This window comes from Neovison vison, chromosome 3 (assembly GCF_020171115.1).
Source record: "Neovison vison isolate M4711 chromosome 3, ASM_NN_V1, whole genome shotgun sequence".
Taxonomy (NCBI): Eukaryota; Metazoa; Chordata; class Mammalia; order Carnivora; family Mustelidae; genus Neogale; species Neogale vison.
The window spans coordinates 112,727,174-112,752,091 of NC_058093.1; the positions used below are offsets into that span (position 1 = coordinate 112,727,174).

At 35.9% G+C, this 24,918-nt stretch overlaps 1 protein-coding gene across 2 annotated transcripts in view; it reads left to right on the forward strand.

Moving 5' to 3' along the window:
• UGGT1 (UDP-glucose glycoprotein glucosyltransferase 1) overlaps positions 1-24,918 on the forward strand; it is a 124,974-nt gene that overhangs the window by 50,378 nt on the left and 49,678 nt on the right. For both annotated transcript variants that reach the window (XM_044242730.1, XM_044242732.1), the window contains exons 16-19: positions 2,513-2,648; positions 4,663-4,794; positions 11,558-11,722; positions 24,594-24,714. In XM_044242730.1, coding sequence (XP_044098665.1) covers positions 2,513-2,648; positions 4,663-4,794; positions 11,558-11,722; positions 24,594-24,714 — 554 coding nt within the window. The remainder of the gene's footprint in view (positions 1-2,512; positions 2,649-4,662; positions 4,795-11,557; positions 11,723-24,593; positions 24,715-24,918) is intronic.

Here is a 24,918-nt window from a genome sequence, read left to right on the forward strand (position 1 = left end):
AAACAGTTGAGAGGCATGTTGGCATACCTAGTTGGTGGAGAGACCCAAGGCAGACTGGCTATTGTTTTAGTCTTTCTTTCGCTTGATATGGTACACTAGGGTGTTTACAGGGGCTGAAGAAAGGAGGGAACAAATCTGGGAGATTCCCTAGTGGTACTTGGTGAGAGACTGGGCCTGAGAGAAACAGAAGTCTGAAGGGGGCTTAGCTAACAGAAAAACTCTGATGCCTTTTCTAGAAACCGGAAATGTGGAAAGGGGAATTCCTTTGTGAGGAGATACTTAGCTCTTATTTTTGTCTTCATAAGAATAGCACTCAGGTCATTTCTGCCTGGAACCTATTCATATGATTTCTATTATGTGTGATTTTAAAAAACACAATTTTTATCCATAAACAAATCCTCTTGCTACCACATCTACATAGAACATACTTTCCACATACCTCAGGAGAGCATGATCTTTGATATGTATCTTTTTATATTTTCTATTTTTAGGCTTTACCTTTTTTTTTTTTAAATTAATAGACTTTGTATTTTTTAGAGCACTGTTAATTCACCCCTATTGATGCATTATTATTAACTAAAGTTCATAGTTTACATTAGGGTTCATTGTTTGCATTGTATAGTCTGTGGGTTTTGACAAATATGTAATGACATGTTTCCACCATCACACAATCCTACAGGATCATTTCACTCTCCTCCACGCTCCCCACCTGTGTGTCCTTCCCTTTCAACTGCTGGCAACCACTGGTTTCCTTACTGTCTCCATTGTTTTGCCCTTTCCAGACTCGTGATATATATCTATATCTATATCTATATCTATATATATATATATATTAGATTAGATTAGATATATATTAGATTGTCTTTTTTTTTCCATTTAGTAGTAGGCTTTTAAAATTTTATGTCTTTTTAGGCTTGATAGGCCATTTTATCACCAAATAATATTCCATGATATAGATGTACTCTAGTATTTGTTGTTGTTGTTTTTAAATCCAGTCACCTATTGGTAAATATCTTAGTTGCTTCCAAGTTTGGACAATTATAAATAAAATTACTGTAAATATCTGTGTGTAGATTTTTGTGTGGACATAAGTTTTCAGCTCATTTGGGTATATACCAAGGGGCACAATTGCTTTAGCTTATGGCGTAAGTGTTTTGTTTTGTAAGAAATTGCCATACTGTCTTCCAAGTGGTTCTAGTATTTTGGATTCTTACCAGCAATAAGTATGAGTTCCTGTTGCTCCATGTTCTCTCCAGAATTTGGTGTTGTCAGTGTTTTGGATTTTAGCCATTCTAATAGATGTGTAGTGGTTTTAATTTGAAATTCCCTAATTAAAAGATGTTGAGCATCTTTTAAAAAAAATTTTTTTTTTTTTTTTTGGCTTATTTGCCAACTCTGTGTCTTGGTTGCTGAGGTACCAGTTCAGACTTTTTGCCCATTTTAAACTTTTTCTTGTTGAGTTTTAAGAGTTCTTTGTATATTTTGGATATCTGTCTTTATCATGTATGTGTTTCTCAGTTTTTCACAGGTTTTCTGCCAGTCTGTGGCTTGTTGTCATTCTCTTAATGGTGTCTTTCACAGAGCATAAGTCCCAATTTCAGTGAAGTTTAGCTCATGCTTTTTTTTTTTTTTTGGGTCATGGATCATATTTTTGCTTGTTAGATCTAGTAAGTCACTGCCCAGCCCAAGATCACCTAAATTTTCTGTTTCCTTTCCTAGGAATTTTATAGTTCTGTGTTTTACATTCATGTTTATGATCCATTTTGAGTTAATTATTCGTGAGAGGTATAAGGTCTCTGCCTAGATTTGTTTTTTTACATTGTGGATATCCAGTTTCGTCACCATTTGTTAAAAAGACTGTCCATTCTCAGTTGAATTGGTTTTGCTCCAATATGTAGGCTAGTGACTTCTGTATTGGCCAGTGCAAGTTTTTTGCCCTTTCTCCCCCACCTTTTTTGCCCAATTTGTAGATGTGTAATGGTATCTTTTTGTGGTTCGTTCTTTTAATTTAATTTAAATTTTTAAGTGTAATAAACATTAACCTTGGTTTTAGCTTTTTGCCAACAGATAATAGTAAACATTTTTAGGTTTTCCATTTACCAATGATTTTTATCTTGCCTATGTTAATTTCAAAATCTACCCTCCCCTTTTTATATATTTCCACATTCTGAAAATGTTTGCTTCCCCCAAATTTTGCTTAAAAACAACAAAATCTTATCTAAAACTATAGCAAAACCCTTCATGTCAATAAAGGCCTTTCACCATGTGGAAACAGTGTGCTTTAACAGTTGAAAATCTAAGCCATAGAACCTGTTTTTCTATTCTGTAAGTGATGAATGCCTTTGCCAACTATGTTAGAGTAGGGTGTGAACTGTGCTTTTCAGTAGAGGAAGTTTTCAGGAGAGGAGGTTACAATATGTGAGTGGGATACAGGGATGCCATTCTTTTTAACCAGTTGCATTTTTGAGAAAAGTTTCTATTTTTTCTTTTTGCCCTTCCCTCTCTCCCCTAGAATTGGTTTAATCTTTGTGGTTAATGACTCTGAAGATGTTGATGGGATGCAAGATGCTGGAGTGGCTATTCTGAGAGCATATAATTATGTTGCCCAAGAAGTGGATAATTATCATGCCTTCCAAACTCTGATACATGTATGTTTTCAATCAAAATGGCGAATAATTTTCTTCATTTAACTTACTCTAAGAAAGAGTATGAGTTAAGAGGATTTTATATTTCTGTAAAGAGAAAAAGCTTGATGAATTATTCTCTTAACCTTTATGTTTTATATTTAAAGAGTTGCTTTTACTGATTTACTGATGTTATTAGTAAGTTGCTGTGATTTCAGCTACTATTCCTTAGTCCTACTAATGTACCTTAGCCTTCTCCCTTTTGATGACTTGAAATCACGAATTAATTTTTTATTTGTAAATGTGATGTTCTCTGCTTGTTTAAAAAAATGTTTGCTTTTTTTCCTTTTAAGGTGTATATGATATTTTCATTTAATTAATATTCAAATAATAAATTCTTACTGTTTTCCCCGTATTTTTTACCTTGGGAACTGAAATTCCCTGAGTTTTATATATACTTAAGATACTTTCTCAAGTTCAAACAAGGAACTCTCTTGTTTTCTTTTTTCTATTTTTGAATATAAAAAATTTGTAAAGAACAGCTCTTTTTCTTATTAAAATGGGGGCATTTTAAAAGTTAAAATGTTCATTTATTTGGCTAGCAGCTATTAAAGACTTAACATTTGCCAGACCTGGTACTAACTGCAAAGGATACAAAGAAGAGTAAGACTTCACCCCAGTCCTAAAAGACCTTACAGTCTCGTGGGGGACATGTCTTGTGCGTGCGGATGGTTAATGCAATGTGGGAAGCACAGTCAACTGTGGCAGCACTAGGACCTCACTCCATTATTGTGGAGTGGGATGTTATCCCAGCTGAGTGTAGGAGGAAAAATAGGAGTCATTTGAACAATTGCTACAAATCAGAAGTAGTGATTCCCTTTGTCCATATGTTTGAGCAGAGCTGAGAGGGGAATGTAGTTATTGAGGCCATCTGTCCAGGCAGTGAGTGTCCAGTTTGTAGAGGTTAAACTCCAGTTAAAAACATCATTCTGATGTTTTTATGTTTATCCATTATTCTGATGGATGTATGCAGACGGGTCTGATGGAGGGTAAAGACAGTGTCAGGGTTAGTGGTTGCTGAGCTGTTGCTGGGATCTCTGTGAGAGATGATGGTGAAAGATGGTTAGCAATAGGGCTATAGAGAAAGAAATAAGTTCAGGAAAAGATGCTGAGGATGCATTTTAAAGTCTATTTTTTAAAGTTGTTCCCCCACCCCCACAGCTGTGTATATGAATATACACATACTCATATGTATATGAGTTTTCATTTTTTCAAACTTTTTTGTGATAGCAAAAACATTGTTCATTGTAAAAATCCTTAAAAATAATATTAAAGTGTATGGATTTAAAATTTCTCTCTTTCCCTTAACTAATCCTGCTTCTTAAAGGCAGCCACTAATAGAAGGTTGTCTTATAAGCTTCTAGGTATTTAACTATATATAGACACAGTTGTGTTGTTACTTTTTTTATATCTGCTTTTTATTTATTTATTTATTTATTTATTTTATTTATTTGACAGAGGGAGTGAGAGATGGAATACAAGCAGGGGGAGTGGGAGAGGGAGAAGCAGGCTTCCTGCTGAGCAGGAAGCCAGATGTGGGGCTCGATCCCAGAACCCTGGGATCATGACCTGAGCTGAAGGCAGATGCTTGATGGGTGAGCACCTAGGTGCCTCTATATCTGCTTTTTAAAAAACAATGATTTTGCCATACATATTTTATAACTTTCTGCCCCCTAAATATCATGGCCATGAATTCTAATTTCAAAAAGTATGTAAAGGTATTCAGATTTTAAAAAAATTGACACATTTTTGCATTTGGGACTTAATGTGAGTATGAAATGATTGGGTCATTTTAAGAATACGTAGTTTCTCATATAAGAAAGTGTCTTATGGAAAAGGGAGAATTGCTAACATGTTCCATTTCACCTTTCAAGAAAAATAGCCATGTTTTCCCTCTACATTCAGAAATCTTTTGTAATAAACATTCTGAAATCTGGATTTAAAAGTGTGTTTGTTTGCCTGATATTTCTTTTTTCAGATATATAATAAAGTAAGGACTGGAGAAAAAGTAAAAGTTGAGCATGTGGTCAGTGTCCTAGAGAAGAAGTATCCATATGTTGAAGTGAATAGCATTTTGGGGATTGACTCTGCTTATGATCAGAATCGGAAGGTAAGAAATTCTTTGGCACTTCTCATTGGACCACAGTGCTGTGCTTTCCTTACCTCCCTTTTTTGGAGTTGATTAGAAAGGGTAGTGGTGGTTAAAGTATTTAGGTACATAGCATTTAACAATTTAAAAACCAGGTTATTTTTCTGTGTTTGTGAATGTAGTTTATATTCAATTTTGTAATGATATTACTGATTTTTAGCTGGCATATTAACTATTAAATTGAAAAACAAATTTCTTCTACACAGTGCAGTGGTTGTACTTGTATGTTCCACATAAAGACCATTAGAAATGTGTGATGTATGCTTGCCAGGATATGACTTACCATACTGATGTTGTTTAGGCTAAAGAAAAAAATACAGTAAGGGGCGCCTGGGTGGCTCAGTGGGTTAAAGCCTCTGCCCTGGGCTCGGGTTGTGATCCCAGGGTTCTGGAATTGAGCCCCGCATCGGGCTCTCTGCTCAGTGGGGAGCCTGCTTCCTCCTCTCTCTCTCTGCCTGCCTCTCTGCTGACTTGTAATCTCTGTCAAATAAATAAATACAAATCTTAAAAAAAAAGAAAAAATACAGTAAGAAATGTAATAAGCAGAATGGCAAAGTGTGGTAGTAAGGATGTAGGGAAATATTTACAATTTTTATTTAAAGATAATACTATTAAATACAGTAAAAGGACCTTTATCTGTTATAAGCAAGAGCAAGGTAGTCATTTGAATATAAATGGTCAGGCAAGGAATCTAAATACATTTCTGAGACATTTTAATTTAAAACAAAGTATATTTATGATTTTTTTTTTTTACTTTTAAGGGAGGAAATGTTTCTTCATTGTTCAGTCTCGTTAGGTTGTATGTTTTTAGAAATGTATCCATTTCTTCTCGGTTACCCATTTTTTGGTGTATAAATTGTTCTTTGTTCATAGAAGTCTCATGATTCTTTGCGTTTCTGCGGTGCCAGTTGTAATGTCTCCTGTTTTTAAAATTCTTTAATTTTTAAATTTTTTGTTATGTTATGTTAGTCACCATACAGTACATCATAGTTTTTGATGTAGTGTTCCAAGATTCAGTGTTTACGCATAACACCCAGTGGTCCATGCAATACATGCCCTGCTTAATACCTATCACCAGGCTAACCCATCCCCCCATGTACCTCCACTCTAAAACTCTAGTTTGTTTCTCAGAGTCCACAGTCTCTTATAGTTAATCTCCCCCTTTGATTTCCCCTCTTTCATCCTCCCCTTCCTTTTCCTAATGTCTTCCATGCTATTCCTTATGTTCCACAAGTAAGTGAAACCATGTGATAATTGACTTTCTCTGCTTGACTTCTTTCAGTCAGCATAATCTCCTCCAGTCCCATCCATGCTGATGCAAAATTTGGGTATTCATCCTTTCTGATGGCTGAGTAATATTCCATTGTATATATGGACCACATGTTCTTTATCCATTTGTCTGTTGAAGGGCATCTCAGCTCTTTCCACCATTTGACTACTGTGGACGTTGCTGCTATGAACATTGGGGTGCATATGGCCCTTCTTTTCACTACATCCGTATCTTTGCAGTAAATACCCAGTAGTGCAATCACTGGGTCATAGGGTAGCTCTATTTTTAATTTTTTGAGGAACGTCCACACCGGTTTCCAAAGTGGCTGCACCAACTTGCATTTCCACCAACAGTGTAAGAGGGTTCCCCTTTCTCCACATCCTCTCCAACACTTGTTATTTCTTGTCTTGTTAATTTTGGCTATTCTAACTGGTATAAGGTGGTATTTTTTTATTTGAATTTCCATGATGGCTAATGATGAACACTTTTTCATTGTCTGTTAGCCATTTGTTTGTCTTCTTTGGAGAAGTGTCTGCTCATGTCTTAGCCCATTTTTTGACTCAATTATTTGTTTTTTGGATATTGAGTTTGAGAAGTTCTTTATAGATCTTGGATATTAGCCCTTTGTCTCTAATGTCATTTGCAAATATCTTCTCCCATTTCATGGGTTGCCTTTTCATTTTTTGACTGTTTTCTTTGCTGTGCAGAAGCTTTTAATCTTGATGAAGTCCCAAAAGTTCATTTTGACTTTTGTTTCCTTTGCCTTTGGAGATGTGTCTTTAAAGAAGTTGCTGTGGCAGATGTCGAAGAGGTTACTGCCTATATTCTCTAGGATTTTGATGGATTCCTGTCTCACATTGAGATCTTTCATCCATTTTGAGTTTATTTTTGTGTATTATATAAGAGAATGGTTGAGTTTCATTCTTCTGTATATAGCTGTCCAGTTTTCCCAGCACCATTTATTGAAGAGACTGTCTTTTTTCCTTTGGATATTTTTTCCCACTTTGTTGAAGATTATTTGACCATAGAGTTGAAGGTCCATATCTGGGCTCTGTTCCACTGGTTTGTGTGTCTGTTTTTATGCCAGTACTGTGCTGTCTTGGTGATTACAGCTTTGTAATAAAGTTTGAAATCCAGCAACGTGATGCCCTCAGCTTTGTTTTTCTTTTTCAACATTTCTTTGGCAAATTGGGGTTTCATACAAATTTTAGGATTGTTTGCTCCAGCACTTTGAAAAATGCTGATGGTATTTTGATCAGGATGGTGTTGAAACTATAGATTGCTCTGGGCAGCATAGACATTTTTTTTTTTTTTTAAGATTTTATTTATTTATTTGACAGAGATCACAAGTAGGCAGAGAGGCAGGCAGAGAGAGAGGAGGAAGCAGGCTCCCTGCTGAGCAGAGAGCCCGATGCGGGACTCGATCCCAGGACCCTGAGATCATGACCTGAGCAGTGGCAGCGGCTTAACCCATTGAGCCACCCAGGCGCCCCAGCATAGACATTTTAACGATGTTTATTCTTCTCATCCATGAACATGGAATGTTTTTTGATCTTTTTGTGTCTTCTTTAGTTTCTTTCATGAGTGTTTTGTAGTTCCTTAAGTATAGATCCTTTACCTCTTTGGTTAGGTTTATTCCAAAGGATCTGACAGTTTTTGGTGCTATAGTAAATGGAATCAGTTCTCTAATATCCCTCTCTGCAGTTTCATTGCTAGTGTATAAGAAGGCAACTGGTTTCTGTGCTTTAATTTTGTATCCTGCCGTATTACTGAATTGCTGTATGAATTTTAGTAATTTGGGAGTGGAGTCTTTTGGGTTTTCCACATAAAGTATCATGTCATCTGCGAAAAGAGAAAGTTTGACTTCTTCTTTGCCAGTTTGAATACCTTTTATTTCCTTTTGTCTGATTGCTGTTGCTAGGACTTACAGTACTATGTTGAACAATAGTGGGGAGAGTTGGCATCCTTGTCGTATTCCTGATCTTAAGGGAAAGGCTCTCAGCTTTTCCCCATTGAGAATGATGTTTACTGTGGGCTTTTCATAGATGGCTTTTGATAAGGTAAAATTTAGGAATGTTTCCTCTATCCCTACACTCTGAAGAGTATTAATCAGGAAAGGTGCTATATTTTGTCAAATGCTTTTTCTGCATCATTTGAGAGGAGAGGATCATATTGTTCTTGTCTCTTCTTTTGTGTGTTCTATCACTTTGAATGATTTGTGAATGTTGAACCACCCTGGCATCCCAGGGATAAATCCCACCTGGTTATTACAGATAATCTTTTTAATGTACTGTTGGATCCTGTTAGCTAGGATCTCTTTGAGAATCTTGGCATCCATATTCATCAGGGATATTGGTCTGAAATCTCCTTTTTGATGGGGTCTTTGCCTGGTTTGGGGATCAGGGTGATGCTAGCCTCATAGAAAGAGCCTGAAAGTTTTCCTTCTGTTTCTGTTTTTTGAAACAGCTTCAGGAGAAAGGTATTAATTCTTCTTTGGATGTTTGGTAGAATTCCCCAGGGAATCCATCAGGTCCTGAACTCTTGTTTTTTGAGAGGTTTTTGATCACTACTTCAATCTTGTTACTAGTTACTGGTCTATTCAGGTTGTCAGTTTCTTCTTATTTCAGTCTTGGAAGTTTATAGATTTCCGGGAATACAACCATTTCTTCTAGGTTGGTTAACTTACTGGCATATAGCTGTTGATAATAATTTCTGATGATTGTTTCTATTTCCTTGATGTTAGTTTTGATCTCTCCCCTTTCATTCATAATTTTACATATTTATTTTTTGAAAAATTTTATTTATTTACTTGACAGAGAGAGGTCACAAGTAGGCAGAGAGGCAGGCAGAGAGAGGGGGAGAAGCAGGCTCCTCACCAAGCAGGGAGCCTGATGTGGGGCTTGGTCCCAGGACCCTGGGATCATGACCTGAGCAGAGGCTTTAATCCACTGAGCCACCCACGTGCCCCTCATTCATAAGTTTATTAATTTGGTTCCTTTCTCTTTTCTTTTGGATTAGTCTAGACAGTAGTTTATCAATCTTAGTAATTCTTGCAAAGAACCAGCTTCTAGTTTCATTGATGTGTTCTACTGTATCTCTGGTTTCTTATTGATCTCTGCTCTAATTTAATTATTTCCCTTCTTGTGTGTGAGGTAGGCTTAATCTGTTGTTGATTGTCCAGTTCTTTAAGATGTAAAGAGAGTTTGTATACTTGGTATTTTTCAATTTTTTTGAGTGAGGCTTGGGTGGCTATGTATTTCCCTCTTAGGACTGCTTTTGCCATATTTCATAGATTTTGGACCGAAGTGTTTTTTTCTCAGTGGTTTCCATGAATCGTTAAGTTCTTCTTTGATTTCCTGGTTGACCCAAACATTATTTTTTTAAAGATTTTTATTTATTTTATCTGACAGAGAGAGCCAGAGTGCACAAGCTGAGGGGAATGGTAGAGGGAGAGGGAGAAACAAGACTTTACAGTGAGCAGAATTCTGTATCTTTTATTTGTAAATCTGAAGCTATGATATCCTCTGTGTATGATATTTGAAAGTTGTAATTATTCGTACTATGCTGTACAATTAAAGTAGAATTTTTAAACTGAAGAAAATGTAGTCTGATAGGTGTATATTTATATTTTTCAAGCTAGTGTATAATGATATTTAAGAGAAGTCCTGACTTACACACATAGACATTTTGCTTTTGGCATGTTAACTCTTGTGTCCTTATTAATTTCAGTTATCATATGTGAGTAGGTCATTCATAAGACCTTGCCTGTAATTATTAAGGTTTTTAATTTACTTACAGCTAACATTTTTAGTTACCATTGAAGAAATTCTCATGTAATTTTTAAGTTTAGCTTTTTGGTAATTAGGCTACATTCTATTAATTGGTCTGGTAAGATATTTACAGTTTATAAGAAAGAAAAGTATATATAATCAAAACATCTCCCTCCCAGTCCTCATTTTCACTCAGTTGCCATTTCCAGAGAAAACCAGTTTTAATTTCTTACTGTCATTTAGGAGTTACAATGTGGGTTTTGTTTTGTTTTGTTAGGGGGGATAATTTTTAAAACTCAAGTGTATTAAAATTGAGTTTTTAATGAATGTCTTTGAAATAGTTAAAACATCAAAGAACAAAATTAACATGGTAAGAATTTTAGAAGTGCGAATTTTAAAAGTGTAAACTATGATATGTAGAAATGACAGAAATCAACATAGAAGGCCTTTCTGCCTGTGCCATGTCTTTGTCCATCTGGTAAGTTTGTACCATTAGTTACTAGTGGGGCTAGATTGGATTAGAAACGAAGTTGATGATTGTTAGTTACCCAATTGAACTACTTTTCTATTTATATATATATAAATTTATATAATTCTGGTATTTTCAGAAAGTATTAGTTAAAAGATGTTCAACAAGAATGTTTTAAGGAATCCTTTTTACATCTTGGGTAGTAATGTAGATTTTACTTTGGCAAATTAGTCTTTGTTTGTGGTTGATGTCTGGGGCAATGTACCTCTATACTGACCACCAAAGAAGAGTATTCATCTTAGCTATATTTACCTTCTGGTTGGCCTGGCATTTCCCTGCTAAGGAACCTTTTTTGTCTTGGAGAAGGAAAAAGATGGGGCTTAGTATATTATAGAGCAATTTTGAAGCACTGTTTTACCACCAGCCTTGTTTTGTTTCCTAAAAGTGTAATTTCTATGTTAGTGATAGGGATCTTTTAAAATTAGATTGGGGTGTAAATATTTTATCTCAGGCTATCTGCTCAGAAGCACTCATAATTGATGGCAGTCTGTCATTTTGCTGCCTATTATGGTAGCCTCTAGCCAGATGTGGCTTTTAAAATGAAAATTAATTAATTTCAAGTGCTTAGTAGTTAAATGTGGTTAGTGGCTGCTGCATTGGACAGCAAGAAAGAATATCTCCATATTTGTTGAAAGGTCTGTTATATGTAATTAAAGTTTGGTAGCCTGGGCAGCTTAAAATTACCCTCATCCCCAAATCTGTTACTAATTTTCAAGCTTTTTCTGTTTTTTTTTTTTTTTTTAAGATATTTTATTTATTTATTTGACAGAGAGATCACAAGTAGGCAGAGAGGCAGGCAGAGAGAAAGGGGGAAGCAGGCTCCCTGCTGAGCAGAGAGCCCGATGTGGGGCTCGATCCCAGGACCCTGAGATCATGACCTGAGCCGAAGGCAGAGGCTTAACCCACTGAGCCACCCAGGCGCCTCAACGTTTTTCTGTTTTTACAAAAACTCAGTAATTAGTATCAAATTACCCAGTAGGATATTAACTATGTCTCTTCTGATATTTCTTTAAAGGCATTTCTTCACTTATTTCTTGGTGACTGTATTTCTTTTAATTTTACTTTTCTTGTTAGCACATGTATGTATGAAAAATATGCTTCGTTCCATTCGTCTCATGAAGGATTAAAAAATGTTTGTGGTCCCTTGTGTTTCAGGAAGCAAGAGGCTACTATGAGCAGACTGGGGTTGGTCCACTGCCTGTTATTCTCTTCAATGGAATGCCCTTTGAAAAGGAACAGTTAGATCCTGATGAATTAGAAACCATCACAATGCATAAAATCCTGGAGACCACAACCTTCTTCCAAAGAGCAGTGTACTTGGTGAGTGGTATTTCAAGAGTGATTTTGAAAGAGAATGGTTTGCTTATGTTTTTGTAGGCTTTGTAGGAAGCAATAATATTCTTTAAGTATTACTGTTTTTTAGACACTACTTGTAATTGGCTTGCAGATTCTCAGCAAGTTGTGCTAATAATGAAAATATCCATAAGAATTTCTGTGCATTGTATTTGAAATAGCTTAGTTTATTGTTGTCAAGATTAAATGTTTAAATTTTTATTTAAAAAATTCTAAAGGATTTAGCATTTTTAAGAGACATTTCTACTTATAAGGAATTTTGACTTAGGGAAGACTCTATTATTATATACAAATATTTCATATATATATAAATATATATAGTTACTGTGAGACATAATTCACATGCTGTAAAACTCAGCCTTTTAAAGTGGACAGTTCAGTATATTTAGTGTATACACAAAGTTTATGCAAGTATAATCTGTCTAATGTTAGAACATTATCATCTCCCCTAAAATGCAACGCCCTGTAGCATTCACTCTGCATTTACTTCTACCCTAGACCCTGGGAACTACAAATCTATATTCTTTATCTATGGATTTGCCTATTTAGGACACTTAATATACAATATGTGGTCTTATGTATCAGATTTTTTTCACTTAGTGTAGTGTTTTCAAGGTTATTCTTGTAGGAGCATGTGTCAGTACTTCATATCTTTCTTCTTCTTTTTTTTTTATTTAACAGAGAGAGAGAGAGAGATAGATCACAAGTAGGTAGAGAGAGAGTGCGAAGCAGGCTCCCTGCTGAGCAGAGAGCCTGATGTGGGGCTTGATCCCAGGACCACTGGGATCATGATCTGAGCTGAAGGCAGAGGCTTAACCCACTGAGCCACCCAGGCGCCCCAGTACTTCATTTCTTTTAATGGCCAAATAATAGTTCCTTGAATGGATATACCACATTTTAAAAATCCATTCGTCAGTTGATGCAAATTTAGGTTTCTACTTTGTGGCTGCTATGAGTAATGCTGCTATAAACAACCATGTACAAGTTTTTGTGTAGACATGCGTTCTCCTTTATCTTGTGTGTATACCTAGGAAGGATATTATTGCCTATTCAGTAATTCTGTTTTTAACAGGCTGTTTTCCAAAGTGACTGTATCATTATACATTGCTACTTGCAATGTATGCAGGTTCTACTTTCTCTGCGAATTCTAGCCAACACTTGATACTGTCTATCTCTTTGATTCTAACCTAGGTGTAAAGTACTATTTCATTGTGGTTTTGACCTGCATTACTCAAACATGAATAATGTTGAGCATTGTTTCCTGTGCTTATTGACCATTTATATCTCTTTTTGAGAGTTGTCTATTAAAATTATTTGTCTGTGTTTAGTTGGGTTACTTGTTTTGTTATTGTGAGTTCTTTACGTATTCTGGTTACTGATCCCTTATATGTAGGATTTGTCAGTATTTTTCTGATATCATGGTGTGTCTTTTTACTTTCTTGGTGGTCAGTCTTTTAAAGGACAGGTGCTCTATATTTTGATTAAGTCCAATTTACTTTTTTTCTTTTGTTGCTTGTGGTATTTTTACCATATGTACAAAATTATTGTTTAATTCTAGGTTATATACCTATGTTTTCTTCTGAGCATTTTATAGTTTTTTCTCTTTAACATTTAGTTCTTTGATGTATTTTCAGTTAGTTTTTTTATATCGTGTATGGTAGGAGTCCACATTTTTTTTCTCATACCAGTTTGGCATGCCACTGAATGTCTTTTGGGATATTCAGTTGTCCCAGTACTATTTATTGAAAAGAATGCTCTTCTCCCATTAAAGCATCATGGCATGCTTGTAAAAAATAAGTTGAACATTAATGTGTAGGTTTATTTTTGGACTTCCCATTGTTTTCCTTTTGCCTATGTATTTATTCTTATCTAAGTACCTCACAGTCTTGATTACTATTGTTATTGTGTGAGTTTTCCGACTTTGGGTTTTTCTTTCTCCTTTTTTTTTTTTTAAAAAGAATTTGTTTATTTATTTATTTGACAGACAGAGATCACAAGCAGGCGGAGAGGCAGGCAGAGAGAGGAGGAAGCAAGCTCCCTGCTGAGCAGAGAGCCTGATACGGGGCTCGATTCCAGGACCCCGGGATCATGACCTGAGCCGAAAGCAGAGGCTTTAACCCACTAAGCCACCCAGGCGCCCCTCTTTTTTCTTTTTTAAAGATTGTTTGGCTGATCTGTGTCCCCTTCATTTTCATATGAATTTTAAGATTAGTTTGTCAGTATCTGCAAAAAAGGACAACTGGCTTTCAGTAGAAATTGCACTCAATCTGTAGATTAATTTGGGGAGTATTGATATCTTAGCAATATTGAATTTTCTAACCCATGAAACCAGGATCCGTTTCCATTTATTTAGGTCTTGTTATTCTTTTAGTGATGTTTTATCATTTCCAGTGAAGGAGTCTTACACTTCTTTCATTAAATTTATTTGTTAGTATTTTGTTCTTTTTGATGCTATTATAAATGGAATTATTTCCTTAATTTACTTTTGGGTAATTCATTAATAGTGAATAGAAATACAGTTGATTTTTGTATATTGATATTATATGCTGCAACTTGTTGAACTTGTTTTATTAGTTCTAAAGCTTCTTAAAAAAATTCTATATAGAAAATATTGTCATCTTACAGATGACAAAAGCATGTCATCTATAATTAGAGATTGTTTTGATTCTTCCTTTTCAATCTGGATGTCTTTATCTCTTTTTTATTTTTTCTTTTCTTATCTCATTGCCTGTCTAGAACTTCCTAGTATCATGCTCAATAGAAGTAGTGTGGATAAACACCCTTGTTTTTGTTTTCAGTCTTAGGGGGAGAAGCTTTAGTCTTTCACTTATAAGTATATTAGCTACAGGGTTTTTGCAGATTCCCTTTGTTAGTTTATGGAAGTTTTATTCTATTAGTTTACTGAATTTTTTTTTTTATCATCAACATGTTGGATTTTGTCAAATTCTCTTTCTGTGTCTGTAGAGATGATCATGTTTTTTTTTCCCCTTTATTATGTGATTTTTATGTAATGTTTATATAACTGTTATTTTTTATATCAACTTAATTTCACTAGTATACCAAATCTTTGCTCTTATATAGCTCTATCTGTTCCCCTTGTTATGTTGTTATGGTCATACAAATTGTAGTTTTCTTTTCTTTTTTTTTTTTTTTAAAAGATTTTATTTATTTATTTGTCAGAGAGAAATCACAAGTAGATGGAGAGGCAGGCAGAGAGAGAGAGGGAAGCAGGCTCCCTGCTGAGCAGAGAGCCCGATGTGGGACTCGATCTCAGGACCCTGAGATCATGACCCGAGCCGAAGGCAGTGGCCCAACCCACTGAGCCACCCGGGCGCCCCCAAATTGTAGTTTTCTATATTACATGTCCATCAGCACCAATTTATAAGTGTTGCCTTTTATAGTTGTCTCATAAGTGAAATAGAAAAAGAGTTACAAATAAAAAATATATTAAGACCCTTTTTATATTTACCTATATAATTACCTTGTGCTCTTAATTTTTTTTGTGGGGATTCAAGTTAGTGCCTTGTGTCCTTTCATTTTAATCTGAGGAAATCTTAGTGTTTATTTTGGGTTGGATCTGCCAGTGAAAAATTCTCTCTGTTTTTGTTTTTCTGGGAATGTGTTCATTTACCCTTCACTTTTGAGTGATGGTATGCTTGGATATGGAATTCTTGGTTGATTATCTTTTCCTTTTAGCCCTTTGAATAGGTCATTCCGTTGCCATTTGATCTCTATGGGATCTCTTGAGAAGCCAGCTGTTAATCCTATTGTGGATCCAGTCTGTGTTAGGAATCTCTTCTTGTTCCTGTTTTCAGGGTCCTTTATTTGTATTTCATTTTGGACATTTCATTAATTTGATTAGTTGTGGAACTATGAGTTTTTCTATATAGAGTACATTACGTTTCTTAAGTATCAAAATTTGGAGCTTTCCTTCCAATCATTTTTTTCTATAAGTCCTTCTGCCTATAATGACTTCTGATACCAAACTACTCAGAGTTAGGCCAAATGTGGCAGTTTACAGACGCAATTTACTACAAGGTTGCCCTCATTTCAGACAGCAGCCACAAGTTTGGGGGTCCCCAGATCACCCTCGCTTAGCATGTACTGGCTAAAAATGCAAGGGCACTAAATACCCTCCTCAGTGTTGGTAATTTGCTAGAATAGCTTACAGAGTTCTGGATAGTGCTATGTTTATAATTCTTGTTATGATAATAAAATAATGCAAATGTGAACCAGCCAAAGGGTGAGGTGCATAGGGCAAGGTTTGGGAAGGTTCCAAACATAAAGATTCTGTTATCTTCTCCCTGTGAAGTAAGGATACATTCATTGGCCTTCCTGATTACTAGTATGTGATAGCACACGGGGTATTGCCAACCAAGGAAACTCAGCCAAGTTTTGGTGTCCAGAATTTTTATTGGGGCTTCATATATAGCCATTATTGATAGAATCATTCACTATGTGATTGAATTCAATCTGTAGCCCCTCTTCCTGTTTCCAGAGATCAGATCAATACTGTGCTGCTCAGAACCAACCCTCTTACCACATGGTTGGTCTTTCTGGCTTGGACAGCCTTCTTTGAGTTGCCTCATCACCATAAACTGTCTAAAGGCCCACCCTGAGTCCCCTAATTAGTATAAACTATCAGATGTGATTGATAAATGGGGCCCTCCATGAATAACAAAGCTGCTTCCCTTATCACTCAGGAAACTCCAGGATTAAGAGATTACCTTCATGAGGATGCTAGCCAATTTTTTTTTTTTTAAAGATTTTATTTATTTATTTGACAGAGCGAGATCACAAGCAGGCAGAGAGGCAGGCAGAGAGAGAGGAGGAAGCAGGCTCCCTGCTGAGCAGAGAGCCCGATGTGGGCCTCGATCCCAGGACCCTGAGATCATGACCTGAGCCGAAGGCAGCGGCTTAACCACTGAGCCACCCAGGCGCCCTAGCCAATTTTTTTATTATACTGTTTCTCTTTCTTTCCTCTCCTTCTGGGTAGGTGCATATATTGATCCTCTGTAGTATCCCCAAAGTCTCTTTCTGTTCCTTAGATTAGATAACCTCAGTTGACATATCTTTAAGTTCTTTGTTTTTTTTGTTGTTTGTTTTGATTAGTTTTTTTTTCTGCTAATAGCAGTAAATTAGCTATTTACTAGTTAACTTAATACTAGCTAGTATTAGCTAATAGCTAAAATCTGCTATGAGTCCTCCTAGCGAATATTTAATTTCAGTTATTGTATTTTTAACTGCTTTTTCTATTTGGTTCCTTTCCATAATTTCTTTCTCTTTACAGTGTATGTGGTGATACCTAAGTCTCAAAGTTTCCTTTAGTTTGCTAGGCAGGGTTTCCTTTTAGTGTTTTGAATATATTTAAAAGAGCTGATTTAAAGTCTTTGTGGAGTAAGTCCACTGCTTGGGCTATTTTAAGAATGATATTAGTTAAGTGCTCTTTTCCTTAGTATGGGCCATACTTTTTTTTTTTTTTTTTTTTTTGCATGTTTGTAAAATTTTTGTTGATGACTGGACATTTTGACTAATATAATGTGAGACTTGTAGAAATTAGAGTCTTAGCCCTACCAGGGTTGTAGTGGTTGTTTGTTTAGTGACTTTGCAATGCTAATTCTTTAAAGTCTGTATTCTTTGTCCTTAAGTCTCTGCTTGTTAGCTAATTGGTCATCTAATGAATAAACAGAGATTTTGTTAAATGTTTGAATCCAAAAAAGTCTCCCATTTTTTCTTAGGAATGTTTATGTACATGTTGGGGCATGCCTTCAGCACTCACCTGGCAATTTACAACTTTGCCATAGCCTTCAGTTCTTACTTGAACAGAGTGTCAGGTTAGTTAGAAGTGAGAGCATTTAGGACCTTCTAAGATTTTTTTGGGCATGCACCCAAACCTGGGGACTGTGTATGTGGCTTTTGAGGTTCTGAGGCATATGTGAGAGCTTTTCAAAACCCGTTATGGAGGAGCACCTGGGTGACTTAGTGGGTTAAAGCCTCCGCCTTTGGCTCAGGTTGTGATCCCAGGGTCCTGGGTTGAGCCCCGCATCAGACTCTCTGCTCAGCGGGGAGCCTGCCTCCTCCTCTCTCTCTGCCTGCCTCTCTGCCTACTTGTGATCTCTGTCAAATAAATAAATTTAAAAAAAAATTAAAAAACAAACAAACAAAAAACCACTTATGGACATTTCATTCCCCAGCTTTTTCTTTACGCTTTTGCCATTTCATGTTAGCCCAACTATTATCCCACTTTAGGCAACTGAGACATTAAACAATTGCCCTCCTGATTCTTTTTGACAGAAATACCCAGGAAAAAGCTGTTGTTACTGAGTATGGTCTAATTCAGTTCAACTAGAGAAGGCACCTGATAATATTCTTAGTCTACTGATTTTTACATTTATTTCAGGGCTGTTGGTTTTCAAGACTCTTGTATAGCTGGGGAGAGGTAGATAGTAGTAATAGGGCAGGTTAAAGTGTCACAAAAATTATTTTTCCTACCAAGGTTTTTTTCCGAATAAAAGTCATTTGGAGTTTTGTAGGCCTTTGGTTAATTTCCAGAGTTTTGAAAAAAATTTGATGATTTTTTTCCTAGTGTCCTTGGTGTGTTTTTTTGTTTCTTTTTTTGAGGAGAGGCTTTTCAGAGATCTTAACTCAATCATTTCTGCTGAATGTCACTTTCAACTGCAGTATTTTTATTGTAGTAAAATATATAAAACATAAAATTTTACCATTTTAACCATTTTAAGCTATGCATAGAGACATTAAGTATATACAGTGTTGTGCAACTTTTACGGCTATCTCTAGAATATTTTTATCATCCCACACAGCAACTGTTTACCCACTAAGCAGTAACATTTCATTGTTGGCTCTCATCAGCCGCTGGTAACCACTCTTGGGCTTTTGTGTTTATGAGTTTACCTATTCTAGATGGCATTGTACTTTGTCATTTTTGTGTCTTGCTTGTTTTAAGTTTCATATGTGTTGGAGCATGTATCAGAATTCCCTTCCTATTAAAATTGAATTAAATGTATATACCACATTTTTTTTTTTTAAAGATTTTATTTATTTATTTGACAGAGAGAGATCACAAGTAGGCAGAGAGGCAGGCAGAGAGAGAAAGGGGGAAGCAGGCTCTCCGCGGAGCAGAGAACCCGATGCGGGGCTTGATCCCAGGATCCTGGGATCATAACCTGAGCTGAAGGCAGAGGCTTTAACCCACTGAGCCACCCAGGCGCCCCTATATACTACATTTTATTTATCCATTGATGTGTTGGATATTTGGGTTGTTTCTACCCTTTGGTTATTGTGAATAATGCTGCTGTGAACATTGGTGTACAAATATCTGTTAAAGTCTTTGCTTTCAGTTCTTTTGGATATATACCTGGTGGAATTGCTGGATTGTATGGTAATTCTGTCTTTACATTTTGAGGAACTACCAGATTATTCTTAAAAGCAGCCATACCGTTTTACATTCTTAGCACCAAATATTCAAAAATTTCATTTCTCCATATCCTCATTAATAGTTGTTTAGTTTCTATTATTTTGAGGATGACCATTCTAGTTGGTGTGAAGTGGTATCCCATTGTGTGTGTGCTTTTTTAAAAATTAACATATAGTGTATTATTTGTTTCAGGGGTACAGGTCTCTGATTCATTAGTCTTATATAATACCCAGTGCTCATTACAACACATGACCTCTCCAGTGTCAATCACGCAGTTACCCCCTCACCCCTACTCCTTCTCCTCCAGCAACCCTTAGTTTGTTTCCTATGATTAAGAGTCTCTAATGGTTTGTCTCCTTCTCTGTTTCCTCTTGTTTCATTTTTTTCTCTCTTCCCCTATGATCCTCTGCGTAGTTTCTTAAATTCCACATATCAATGAGATCATGTGATAATTGTCTTTCTCCGATTGACTTATTTCGCTTAGCATAATAACCTGTAGTTCCATACATATCATTGCAAAAGGCAAGATTTCCTTTTGATGGCTGTATAATATTCCACTGTACATATAATTACCATGTCTTCTTTATCCATTCTGGTTTTTATTTGCATTTCCCTGAGGACTAAAGAGACTGAGCATCTTTTCATGTAATTATTGGCCATTTGTTTATCTTTGGAGAAATGTCTTTTTAAGTCCTTTACTCCATTTTGAATTAGGCTCTTTTTTGTTATTGAAGTATAGAGTTCCTTATGAATTTTGAGTATTTATACCTTATCAGACATGATTTGGAAATGTTTTTTCCCATTCTGTTGGTTGTCTTTCACTTTTTTGTTAGTATTCTTTGATGCACAGAACTTTCAAATTTTGACGAAGTCCAGATTCTCTGTGTTTTCTTTTATTGACTGATTTTGGTGTCCTATCTGAGAAATTGTCATCAAATCCAGTGTCATGAAGATTTTCCCCAGTGTTTTTTTTCAAGAATTTTGTAGTTGTAGCTCTTATATTTATGTCTTTGATCTATTTTGAGTAAAGTTTTGTGTGTGGTGTGAGTCTGTAAGGGTCGCACTTCATTCCTTGGCATTATATCAAGTTTTCCGAGCACCACTTGTTGAAAAGACCCCCAATTTTTTTTTTAAAAAGCTACTTTTCATGCTGATTGTTAATGCATTTATACAAAAACAAAATAAAACAACCAAAAAACAAAATCCCAAAACAGAAAATGTGTTGGCTAAATATTGCCAGCTCCCTCATGAGTAAGGTAGTTTTGTTAAGGAATTTGTTCTTCATGAAGCTACTAGAATAAAATGTGAAAACAGTTTTTGTTTGAATGAGTGTGGCTTATTTTCCAAAGTTAAGAATAGTCTAGAAGAAATGATAATTATTTTCTTTGTTCAAGTGATATTAATGAAAAGATAAAAGATAACTAAAACATTTTGGTTTTCCAGCATCCATTTAAAGCATTTCTTTTTCAACATTGTTGGGTACAAAAATTCAGAAGAGTTTTTCTGTTTTTCAGATATCTGTTGTTTAAAAGAATTAATCATTTTCAAATATTCCCCCTTTGAAAGCTAGTTTTCCTCTGTTTCAATTTATATTGCCAGTGAGAAATTTGGTTTGGTTTAGCTAAAGAAAGCTTTATTTGAAATATTATGACAAAAGTCATCTGTGCTTCTATATATATTTAAAAAATACTAAACTGGGAGAATATTAAAGTGTCTAGAGTAAAACTGAAAGTTCTTCCTTTATCAGGACCCCTAGAGAAATAGCTCTTTGTGCCCCCATTGTATATAGAAATATATATTTACATATGTATTTTTTTAGCTTACCTTTCTTTTTTTTTTCTCAATTTATTTATTTTCAGAAAAACATTATCATTACTTTTTCACCACACCCAGTGCTCCATGCAAGCTGTGCCCTCTATAATACCCACCACCTGGTACCCCAACCTCCCACCCCCCCGCCACTTCAAACCCCTCAGACTGTTTTTCAGAGTCCATAGTCTCTCATGGTTCACCTCCCCTTCCAATTTCCCTACTCCTCTCTAACGCCCCTTGTCCTCCATGCTATTGGTTATGCTCCACAAATGAGTGAAACCATATGATAATTGACTCTCTCTGCTTGACTGATTTCACTCAGCATAATCTCTTCCAGTCCCGTCCATGTTGCTACAAAAGTTGGATATTCGTCCTTTCTGATGGAGGCATAATACTCCATAGTGTATATGGACCACATCTTCCTTATCCATTCATCTGTTGAAGGGCATCTTGGTTCTTTCCATAGTTTGGCGACTGTGGCCATTGCTGCTATAAACATTGGGGTACAGATGGCCCTTCATTTCACGACATCTGTATCTTTGGGGTAAATACCCAGGAGTGCAATTGCAGGGTCGTAGGGAAGCTCTGTTTTTAATTTCTTGAGGAATCTCCACACTGTTTTCCAAAGAGGCTGCACCAACTTGCATTCCCACCAACAGTGTAAGAGGGTTCCCCTTTCTCCACATCCTCTCCAACACATGTTGTTTCCTGTTTTGTTAATTTTGGCCATTCTAACTGGTGTAAGGTGATATCTCAATGTGGTTTTAATTTGAATCTCCCTGAGGGCTAATGATGATGAACATTTTTTCATGTGTCTGACAGCCATTTGTATGTCTTGATTGGAGAAGTGTCTGTTCATATCTTCTGCCCATTTTTTGATGTGTTTGCCTGTTTCATGTGTGTTGAGTTTGAGGAGTTCATTATAGATCCTGGATATCAACCTTTTGTCTGTACTGTCATTTGCAAATATCTTCTCCCATTCCGTGGGTTGCCTCTTTGTTTTTTTGACTGTTTCCTTTGCTGTGCAGAAGCTTTTGATTTTGATGAAGTCCCAGAAGTTTATTTTCACTTTTGTTTCCTTTGCCTTTGGAGACATATCTTGAAAGAAGTTGCTGTGGCTGATATCAAAGAGATTACTTCCTATGTTCTCCTCTAGGATTCTGATGGATTCCTGTCTCACGTTGAGGTCTTTTATCCATTTTGAGTTGATCTTAGTGTACAGTGTAAGAGAATGGTCGAGTTTCATTCTTCTACATATAGCTGTCCAGTTTTCCCAGCACCATTTACTGAAGAGACTGTCTTTTTTCCACTGTATATTTTTTCCTGTTTTGTCAAAAATTAATTGACCATAGAGTTGAGGGTCCGTATCTGGGCTCTCTACTCTGTTCCACTGGTCTATGTGTCTGTTTTTATGCCAGTACCATGCTGTCTTGGTGATCACAGCTTTGTAATAAAGCTTGAAATCAGGTAAGGTGATGCCGCCAGCTTTATTTTTATTTTTCAACATTTCCTTAGCGATTCGAGGTCTCTTCTGATTCCATACAAATTTTAGGATTATTTGCTCCAGCTCTTTGAAGAATGCCGGTGGAATTTTGATTGGAATGGCATTAAAAGTATAGATTGCTCTAGGCAGTATAGACATTTTAACAATGTTTATTCTTCCGATCCAAGTTAGCTTACCTATCTAATTGAATGTGTCTTTGTGTTTCTGACCGTGTAACTCGTCAGTACTTTTAGATTGCTGCATAGTTTTTCTTTTTTATTTATTTAAGAGAGCGAGCACAAACAGGGGGAGGAGAAGAGGGAGAGGGAGAAACAGAAGCAGACTTTTGACTGGGCAAGAGCCAGACTTGGGGCTCAATGCCAGGATCTTGGGATCATGACCCCAGTTGAAGGCAGTTGCTTAACCAATTGAGCCACCCAGGTGCCCCTAGTTTTTTAAGAATGAACAATCATTTATTTTATCTTCTAATGTTGGGCATTGCTTATAGAATTTCACTGTTATAAATAGTGCCATAATGAATAGTCTTATATGTATATCTTTTTGCTTTTTCTTTTTGAGAAATACCAATTATTGGAAGTATTTTGTCAAAGGGTAATGTACATTTAAACTTTTGAACTAGAGTCACTGTAAAAAGGTATGATATGCAGATGATGTGAAATTCAAATGTGTATAGAAGCATAAATGAAGAGAAACTTTCACCTATTCACTCCTGTTCCTCTGCCACTCATCTTCTTTTTCTAGAAACAACCACTGTGTGTGTGTGTGTGTGTGTGTGTGTGTGTGTGTGTATAGATGGGCTGCATTAAAAGGTATGTACATTTAAAATTTTGGTAGATGTTGTCAAACTGCCCTCCCTGAGCTAGTTAGTTAGGCTTCTAAGTGGAATCAATTCAGATTTATAAATAGAGATCAAAGTTGTATACATGGATGTATATCTATACTAAATCATCTAGTAACTCTGTAGTCTTTTGAGTTGTATGATTGGTTCATATGCTCATTATTAGTTTATAGTTTGAGAATTTGCATACGAGTTCTCTATCTCTGGGGCTAAATAGCCACAGAAGATGCCTAATTGGAGTTTTTTAGACTTGACTGTGTATATTTGATTTTCATCTATCTCTCCCTTGAAAGTTGCTGTAAAATATGGTTTTATATGAAATATTTTGAGTGTGAAGAATTTGCAAGTTTCCATAGCCATTTACACTTGGTTTTGAGATTGCCTTCATGAAGTACAAGTATGTCTATATATCTGAGAGGTATGAAAGGGAAGAAAAAATGAGAAAGGATTTTTTCTCCCTGAAATATAATTTTGACTCTGGAAATGCCTGAGATTTATAAAAAGCTTAGGGTGATTTTTGTTTTTTAAGATGTATTTATTTATTTGAAAGAGAGAGAGTATGTGGGAGGGGAGGGAGCAGAGGAAGAGAGAGTCTTAAGCAGACTCAGTGCTGAACATGCAGCCTGATGCAGGGCTAGATCTCACTACCCTGAGGTCATGAGCTGAGCCAAAACCAAGAGTCAGATGCTCAACTGACTGTGCCACCCAGATGCCCTTGGAATGATTTTTATTATAAAATACATTAAGTGCTTGAGAGAGAGAAGGTGTTTGGCCTTTTCCTTTAAAGAGAGGCTAACTATGAGCAGTTCTCAGGATGGATATTTGGTTATGGTAATTCTTACCTAATTTGTAGAGCTTGCTTATTTCTGGCAAAGCACAGTAGTGTGTGGAGAGACCATGTAAACTTGGCTTTGCATTTTATACTCAAATCTCCTTACCTCTGTAACTTTGAGTACCTCAAAGTTACATGAAATGAAAGCTGTACCTCAGCCTTCATCTTTAAAACAGATGTCAACAACATTTGTCTCAAGTTGTTAAAGAGTTAAATATAATATATGCATAATATGTCAAGCTGTGCTTGGCAATGATAGGGACCTATAACATGGAAACATTTGTTTTTAAGTGTTATCAATACATAAGAAACAATTGATTGTAAAGTTAATGACTTTTTAGTTCCTAATAAATTATTATTGTTCTCATTTGTTTAACTCTCATCCCACCCCCACCCTGTTAATTTTTTTTCTTGTAGGGTGAACTGTCCCATGATCAGGACGTGGTAGAATATATCATGAATCAGCCAAATGTTGTTCCACGAATCAATTCTAGGATTTTGACATCTGAGCGAGAATATCTGGATTTAACAGCAACCAGTAAGGAGCATTTCAGGAACAACTTTAGGCTTTTTTTCATTTGTGTTTCAGAATCTTTACATCTATTGGATTGCAGTGTTTAGAAGATAACCCAAGATTGTGACCCAGTCTTATTTTATTTCACCCTTAGTTCTTAACATGAGCCTCTAAATTCACAAGAGTTTTCTCCAAAAAGAGAAAAATTCTTCTTGTATAAATCCTTGT